Source organism: Myotis davidii, unplaced genomic scaffold (assembly GCF_000327345.1).
Source record: "Myotis davidii unplaced genomic scaffold, ASM32734v1 scaffold958, whole genome shotgun sequence".
NCBI classification, from domain to species: domain Eukaryota; kingdom Metazoa; phylum Chordata; class Mammalia; order Chiroptera; family Vespertilionidae; genus Myotis; species Myotis davidii.
This window is the reverse complement of record NW_006289714.1, coordinates 777,784-787,176: the sequence shown is the minus strand read 5'-3', so window position 1 is coordinate 787,176 and position 9,393 is coordinate 777,784. Positions and strand designations below refer to the sequence as shown.

The following is a 9,393-nucleotide window of genomic DNA, read 5'->3' as shown; positions in this document are numbered from 1 at the left end:
CACACACACACACAAACACACACACGTACTTAGTGAAGGAATTGTGGAATTAAGTATTAGGGTTTTAGCTTTGTTTTTCCTCTTCTGGAGATTGTGACTTCAGGCATTCACCATGGTCCAGCATTTGACATACTGTCAGAGGCTGTCCTACACTAGGCTGTCCCAAAACCTGGTAATAGAATTGTTTACCTTTATACCAAGAAGGTTGGGAAAGCACCCAAATCTGCATTTCGCCCAGGCCAACTTTTTGGAGTTTGTGCTTTGAGACCTAAAGTTCTAATGAGGTTGTCTAAAAGGAAAAAACAGGGCCTATGGTGGATCCATGTGTGCTAAGTGTTTTCGTGACTGGATCAAGCATGCTTTCCTCATTGAGGACAGAAAATCATTGTGAAAGTGTTGAAGGCACAAACACAGAGTCAGAAAGTTAAATAAATTTTAAAAAATGAAGCTTTTTTGAGTAATAAAAACAATTAAAAGGAAAAAAATTAGGATTTTAAAAAAGTATTTTGATTTATTATTTATGTATATATTTTTATTGATTTCAGAGAAGCGAGAGAGGTAGAAACATCAATGATGAGAATCATTGATCAGCTGCCTCCTGCATGTCCCACACTGGGGATTGCGCCGCAACCTGGGCATGTGCTGGACCGGGAATCGAACTATGACCTCCTGGTTCATTGGTTGACACCCAACCACTGAACCACGCTGGCCTGGGCAAAACATCAAATATTGAGAGAGAATCATTGATCAGCTGCCTCCTGCTCGCCCTATACTGGGGATCGAGCCCACAACTCAAGCATGTGCCCTGTCGGGGAATGGAACAGTGACCTCCTGGTTCATAAGTCGACACTCAACCACTGAGCCATGCCAGCCAGGGTTATGCATCTATTTAGATTAACAAGTTAAAAAAATAGGCTTGTACTGCCCCCAAATCCATATCTATTCCCTTCCCCAGCCTATTTTTCATACTACAAATAACTTCTTTCACTTTTTCTAGGTAATACCAAAAAAAAAAACCCACATAAAAACATAATCCTATTTTTTATTTTCAATTGCAGGCCTTATCAGCTGATATAACAGACATTATAACATTGTTGTAGAATAGCTCCCTTCTCATTGTCTCACCTCACTTGCCCATTTCCTATTCCCCAACCCTACCAATATAAGTTAATATGTAATCTTAGAGATATTTTTTAGTATCTACATTGTTATGACTATGTAAATGCTTTACATTGCTGGGCCATGTAGTATACTACATAATTGCTTTATTTCCTTGCTCACCATTTTGTTTTCTCTAGTTATTAGTTGCCTTGGTTTTTCTGTTTGCTTAGTTTTCTGTGTACTTATTACTTCAACTCTAAACTCCTCCCCAGCTGTCTAAATTTACCTTCAGTCTTTAGATACCTCAGGTGTCCTGTCAGTTTTATAGTCTTGAGGAAGTGCCTTGAGATCTCATTTCCTTGACAACCTAATGAATCCTATTGTCTCTGTTGTGTTGGATCTCTTGTTTCTGAATTTCATGCATGTCTTTTCATTTATTCCCTTGGTTTTGTAAGGACTTACCAGGGGGTGGGTGAATAATACAGTGGAGCTAAATGGCCTGGTTTTGGATCCCAGTTTTGACATTTTCTACTAATTTATATAACCTTAAGCAAATTCTCTCTGTTTCTCTATTTCTTCATCTGTAAGTGGCTATAGTTATGGTACTGACCCATAGGGAAGTCTAAGCTCTTGGAAAATGCTAGCTTTAGATAACCACAATACTTTGCATTGAAAGTGCTGTATATGCCATTTGTTGTTTTCTGCTTCTCTCCCAATATCAGTTCTAGCCATATTGTGTGAAACTTTTTTTGATGAAACCATTTTTTTTTTTTTTGCTTTTTTAACCACCTCAGGGCTTTTAAACAGATTTATGGCTGGTCATATTCCCCACAATATATTAAGACTACATTTTTCAGCTTCCCTTGTGGTAATTTGGCAAAGTTCTATCCAATAGGACAGTGATGGCGAACCTATGACACGCGTGTCAGAGGTGACATGCAAACTCATTTTTTGGTTGATTTTTCTTTGTTAAATGGCATTTAAATATATAAAATAAATATCAAAAATAAAAGTCTTTGTTTTACTATGGTTGCAAATATCAAAAAATTTCTATATGTGACATGGCACCAGAGTTAAGTTAGGGTTTTTCAAAATGCTGACATGCCGAGTTCAAAAGGTTCGCCATCACTGCAATAGGATGTAAGCATAAGTATATTACGATTTTTGGAAAGTGTTCTTTAAGGATCCCTTCTTCCTGTTGGTTGAGATGTCATTGTGATGAGAACCACATATTGAGGATATTGAAGAATAAAATAGAATTCTTGATTTTGGAACTATTGTACCACATCTGAACTGCTTCCTCAGGTCCTCTTTTGTATGACAGAGAAATATACTTATGTCTTATTTACACTCCTGGTGTTTTGGGTGTATTATCATGCATAACTTAACCGAATCCTATTAGATTCATCATTCAAACTTTCTCCTTGAAAATCTATCTACTTTTTACATTCATGGACAGTGTAGTGTATCACTCGCTACCAGATAGACCTAAATTCTAAACTAGCAGCAATAATTTTGATCATCTCTAATGTTAGTTGGCTTGTATGGGGGGGTGGGGAGGGATAGTGGGAAACTTAGACCATTGTATTTCATTACCCATACAAGAATTTAAAACATAAAAATTAGAGTAGTATAATGAACCTCCCATGTGTTCGTCACAAGCTTCAGTACCAGCTGATGTTTTATCTATACCCTCATCTACTCCCTTCCATCTCTTACTATTTATATGCAAATTTCAGACTTCAGTTTTTATCCCTAAAAATTTAAATACATACTCAAAAAAGGTTTTTTATCCGTTAAACCCATAGTAACATTGTCACACCTAATAAATGTCATCAATAATTCCTTAATATTAGAAAATACCCATTCAAGTGTTCAAATTTCTATTTCCTCATAAATATCATAAATATTTGTCTTTTTTAGGTTAGTTAGAATTAGGATCCAAATAAGGTTCACATATTGAGATTGTTTGATAGGCCTTTGTAACTATTTTAATCTGTAGGTTCCTCATCCACCTATCTCTTTCTTTTTCTGTAATATCTTTGATGAAAAAAACTGCATCATTTGTTCTATAGCTTCCCAGTCTGGACTTTTCTGGTTAAACCTCCCTGGTATAGTTTAACACAAACATGTTTTTCTGAACCAGTTAATTTCTGTGAAGTTATAATTACAAGGTTAAATGCTCCCACCAGTACTATTGCAAGGTTGTTGTTGTGTTGTTTCATCAGGAGACACTAGTGTCTGGTTGTTCCTTTTTTGTAATGTTAGCTTATCTCTTACTTCTAGGTTCTGTCCTAATGAATTGATCTTCTGTGAGTCAAAACGGTTCTTTCTTATTTCTGGGTTTATTACTCTGAAAGGACTTCCTAAATCCTAGATTGTATTGGTCTCCTTGTGAAAAAGTGCCCATTAAATTTGTTTTCCCCCTTATAATAGCAGTTGTTAAAACTAAAAATTGTTTATTGCATGTCTTTTCCGGTGACCATAAACCACATGAGGACAGGGACTATTGTCTACATACCAGGTACCTTCACCAGTCAGGGTAGTAGTTGCTAAAAATAAGAACATAATAAATGGTAGTTGGTTATAGTTTAAAAGTTTTTGTTGTTTTTTTAAATATATTTTATTGATTTTTCACAGAGAGAAAGGGAGAGAGACAGAGAGAGTTAGAAACATCGATGAGAGAGAAACATCGATCAGCCGCCTCTTGCACATCCCCCACCGGGGATGTGCCCGCAACCCAGGTACATGCCCTTGACCGGAATCGAACCCGGGACCTCTCAGTCCGCAGGCTGACGCTCTATCCACTGAGCCAAACCGGTTTTGGCATAGTTTAAAAGTTTTTTTATTTTTTTTTTATTTTTTATTTTTGTTTGTTTAACTTTAAGGTCTTAAATTTTAATTATTTAGGAAGGTACTAGTTATAGTGCAAAGAAAAGAACATGGATTTTAGAATCTCTTATCTTTGTCACCTTGAAAATTGAAGCTTTGCTTTATTGATCCAGAGCTGGTAGACTGATCTTATAATTGCTGTGAGGATTTAATGTTAGTGAATAAAAGGCATCTAGTAGTTTCTAGCACATAAAAAGTACAGAATGCATGTTCTTCCTGTACTTCCTAGTTATTCGTGTTGGTTCTTTCACGCACATATACATCACAAACACACACTCATACCACAGTAGGCATGAGATTGTTTTTTGTTCTAATGGAACCCCCTTAAAATCTTCAAGGCACTGAATCTCATATGTCTGCTGTTTACATATAAATCTTTTCTCTGAAAAGTACAGAGTGGAAGGTCACCTTGTGATTATGAATGTTTTCCTTGTGAAAATGTAAAGTAGTGTGCAAATAACTTTATATTTCACAGTGCCATTTTGTGAAATGGTAAATTTTTATTTTTAACCCTGCAGTACATTGGTTTTCAGATAGATTGAAGAGTTTCTTTCTTGCCAACTTATTCTAGGCTAGATATGAAAAATGTATATTTTTATAAACTGTATTTTTATGAAATTATCTTAGTATATCTTATAAGCATTTAATCTCTATTGCTTGAGATTCTCTTTGAATTTAGAAATAAATTTATAGAGATTAGAGTTGTTAAGGTGATTCATAACATGAAAGAATATGCTAAATAAGATTAACATGAATCAAAATCATGTGTGGTTTTATCCTATCAGTGATTTTACTTTATTTTTCTTTATTCCATTCTGGATTGTGGGCTTTTTTTTTGCCCAACAAGCTTTCACTAAGGATTTTTATAATGTTTTTCGGCATATTTTTTTTAACTACCTATATGGAAAATTTTTAATTCTAATATAGTTTTTACAGTATGAAGTCTTCATTGTGTCCTTTAGAAAAATAAGTACAAATACATTTTGAAGAAATTCTTTGACTAAAACAGGTGTTGTATTGAAATTAATTTTTGGAAAATGTTTTATACAATTATTGAATTGATCATAGTTAACTTTTAATTCATGCATTATCTTTCCAAGTAATAGTCTAAGCTTAAGAGTAAAATATCAAGTGACAACAAATAATTAGAGTTTTGAAAGCTTAGGGATTGTACTGATGAGTAGGAGAAAATATGTTTTAGGAAGAGTAATCATTTACTAATATGTCATAGTCATAGGAAGTGACAAAAATGGCAAGAGATCAGGTATGCAGTTAATATATTTGGTGTTATTACCTTGGTAATAAAGGTGAATCTGAGATTTTAAAGACAAAACTTGAGACACTATAAGAAAACAGCTACCAGAGTCACAGTTACAAGTATGAAATTGTGTGTTCTGGAGAGAAAGCTATTGTATGTCAGTGTTCTATGTTTGAGGTCACAGGATTGTCAAAGTGAAACAGGAATATAAATGTAAACATGAAGAATCAGGTTTTCTTAGAACTTGATTAAGGTCATTAGTAAAATTTTAAATTAAACTTTTTTCCTCAAAAGAAAGAAAATGATACTGGCTTTCTGTTTCCTAGATCTGAACTGTTAAATTGTTTTCTTTTCATGCCATAGTTCACAAAGCTGTCCAAAACTAATGGCTTATCAGAAGATTTGATATGGCACTGTAAAACATTGATCCAAGAAAGAGATGTAGTTATAAGACTTATGAACAAATGTGAAGATATTTCAAATAAATTGACGAAACAAGTTACCATGCTCACTGGAAATGGAGGTGGATGGAACATAGAACAACCCTCTATTTTGAATCAAAGGTAATATTTGTTGTACACACCTATTCATTTTTTCACCACAGTTGTATATAATTTCTGAATTTATTTCTATAATATGCCTAGAGAACTTAAATGTGGAAGTGATATGAAAACTAATAATGTTAATAGGGAAACCCGAGGTTTTTTATATGGCATATAAGTGGTATATGATTTGGTTCCCATTGACTTCCCTCCTTCCCACAATTAGGATATTTTACTCCATCATACCATAAATTAGAGGAAATATTATGGTCTTATAGGACCTAGGTTTTCCTTGTCTGATTACTGATAATTTCATATATACTGAGTGGCCAGATTATTATGACCACCTGACATTTCTAGGCAAATTAGCTATAATGAAGTTGCTAGAGAGCCAGATCATTATAAACGTCTGAATAGCACAACATACCTCAGTATCGTTGCTGACCAAGTTCATCCTATCATGTTGATGGTGTATCCCAATGGAGATGGCTTCTTCCAACAAGACAATGCGCCATGCCACGGTTGTGGGATATATATATATATATATATATATCCCAAGTTCAAAGGCTGTTAAATCGCATTGTTTACCAATATCTTCAGGAAAAAAAAATCACTTCTACCATTGTGGTAAACAACTTTCTTCCCTATTTTGAATGGTCTGGCCCTCGAGCAACTTCAGCGCGAAATTATAGCTAATTGCCATAATAATCTGGCCAGTCATAATAATCTGGCCACTCAGTGTATAATCACAGGCACTGAAAAGGTGGTTTTAGATATGCCTTTCCATAATTTGATACTTTAAAAAATCAGCTGCTTAATTGCATCAATGTAAAAATTTCTGTATTAGCTTAATGTCTTTCTATTTTTAATTTTTAGAATGAGAGAGAGAGAAATGAAAGGAAAGAGAGAGAAAGAAACATTGATCTGTTGTTCCACTTAGTTATGCATTCATTGGTTGAGTCTTGTATGTGCCCTGACCTGGTACATAAATTTGGCATATCTGGACAACTTAACCAACTGAGCTATTCGGCCAGGGCCTATTTTTAGTCATAAATAAAATGAAATGGTTAAAATATTCTGTACCTATGATTAAATGTTTTCAATAGCCCAGATTTGTAAAAAAAAAAATTTTTTAGGGTAGAACCACATCACAAATGAAAAGGGCACTTTCATTAAATAGATTATATAAGGAAAGATTATTTCCCCAAACTGTTACTCTTAGTAAATACCTTGTTATAATTTTTGCAAAAAGTAGACCCTAGGTTTTAAGTGGTTTAGGGACTCAGAATGTTCAGAGTATTTCCCTTTTTTAGAAATGTGCAAAATTGTGTACTGTGATGATATTTATAGGTGGCGAAAACATGAAAACAATCTTAAGTTCCAAAAATCAGAGAGTAGTTAGAATGAATTATGAGGTACATCTGTTCAGTGTATTTCTGATAAGTATTTAATAAGATTAGCACTAGGGCCCTGACCAGGTGGCTCAGTTGGTTGGAATATCATCCTGTACACCAAAAATGCTGCAGGTTTGATTCCCAGTTAGGACACATATCTAAGTTGCGGGCTCAATCCCTGGTCGGGGCGTGTATGGGAGTCAACTGATCAATGTTTTCCTCTCCCCTACCCCTCTCTCAAATCAATAAACATATCCTCAGGTGAGGATTAAGAAAAAAAAAGACTAAGGTCTCATTAAAATTAATTACCTTAGTTGATGATTTTATTTACTTCTTTTGATAGTTTTCTAAGTTCATGATCAAAGCATATTTGCTGGTCATTGGTTAATTAAAAGTCAAGTAGTGGTTACTGGCCTTTAATAGTAAGCTACAATCTTTTCTGTGCCCTTCTAGGGTGCTATGGGATGGTGTGTAGGCAAACGTGATGCAGTTCCCACAAAGAAGCTCTTTTCTCTGTTGCATAGAAAGAACTATGGCCAAGTCAGCAAATTCATCTCCTAAAAGTGTAGTTGGAGCTGGTCCTTCTTGTTCTACAGCATTGGATATGGGGAGTTCTTCACTCTACAAGACTTGCCCAGTTGAGTCTACTTTATCATAATTTGGAGCTTAAAAAATCGAGTGCTTTATTGCATCACTTAAATTTTTTTTTTCTTAAATCCATATTTACAAAGTCCTGTTGTTTGTAAATAGTAAAATCAGGTAATAAATTGCCCTTTCCATTAGACTGAGGATTTTTAATGGAATATTTAATAGATGATAAAAGTAGTTTTTTAAAAAAGGTTTTTTATTGGATGTAGTCCAAGGTACAACTTCTAAGAACCTGTATAGATATTCTCTATAGAATATTTATTTATAGATGCACTTTTAGGGGGTGAAATTTGTTGTCTTGGTTTTTGTCTTTAGCCAAGGTAGGAATTGGACAAGCACTTTTACTTGTTTTACTAGCCAGGAATCAAGAACTAGTTCCTTTGCCTTGGGAAAGGATTTATTAGCACAAGGAAAATGTTAGACTCTGCTGATGAATAAGCTACCATGAATAAGCTCTTTCTTAAAAAAACAAAATCTCTGAAGCAAAATTTACTTTGAAGCAAAATTATATTGTGTTTATTTTCCTATTATAAGTTTATATGAATTACATAAGATGGAAAATGCCATCTTATGTAATCAAGAAATCAAGGAAATACAGACATACCATAACTCCTCATTAAAAATAAGATCTTTGCAGGGAAAAATAAGATTTTTCATATGTATCTCAGAATCACTACATTCATAATCTTTACCTTAAAATGTCAAAACTAAAATTGCTTAAAGTTAACATATATGAGGGAAAAAGAGAAATAACTCAGTATGTCCCCTTTTTTATTCCTATCATAGATATGTAGCCATCTCTCAAGCTGTAGTAGTTTATCTAAAATTTATTAAACTGTTTTAACTGAAGAGATTTATCAATGTTTAATATAAAATGTTTTCTGTTTTTCTGGGCTAAATTTAACAAGGTTCTTTTGATGTTGTTCTCCCTCAACTGGACAGAATTGTTCCCTGTCCTATTCCTACACAGTTGCTATGAAACCATTTGACAGTGGTATGAATGCAAATCTATACTGGAGGTCTGGTTTGACTAATTCAAAATACTATGTTGATGCAAATATTTTAGTAGTTTGGATACACACCAATGTTGTGGCAGTATTTTCAGCAGTGCTGTTACACTCACGGGACATAAAACTTTGGTCAACTAGCATCCTTAATCTGTTTCATATGAACTACTTAAAACCAGGCTCTGTAGCCCTGTATTTTTCTGTATTTTAAACTCAAATTTAACACATTGTATGTACTCCTGTTGTTTCTATTTATTACCTTTCAGAAATGATTTTTTTTTTTATTGTCTAAAGTTTTACATATGTCTCCTTTTTCCCCAATTGACCACCTCCCTCCCCCCAGCTATTCCCACCCTGGGCAAGCCCCCACCTTCCCAAGGTCTGTGTCCATTGGTTATGCTAATATGCATGCATACAAGTCCTTTGGTTGCTCTCTAACCCCTCCCTCCCCTGCCATTTGTCTCTGGATCTATTCTTGTTCATCAAATTATGTTGATCATTATATCCTACATATGAGTGAGATCATGTGATATTTATCTTTCTCTGACTGT

General features: G+C 34.3%; 1 protein-coding gene across 4 annotated transcripts in view; it reads left to right on the top strand.

Annotated features, from left to right (window-relative positions):
• SMARCAD1 (SWI/SNF-related, matrix-associated actin-dependent regulator of chromatin, subfamily a, containing DEAD/H box 1) overlaps positions 1 to 9,393 on the top strand; it is a 92,301-nt gene that overhangs the window by 48,235 nt on the left and 34,673 nt on the right. For all 4 annotated transcript variants that reach the window (XM_006762302.2, XM_006762300.2, XM_015562997.1 and 1 more), the window contains one exon: positions 5,615 to 5,814. In XM_006762302.2, coding sequence (XP_006762365.1) covers positions 5,615 to 5,814 — 200 coding nt within the window. The remainder of the gene's footprint in view (positions 1 to 5,614; positions 5,815 to 9,393) is intronic.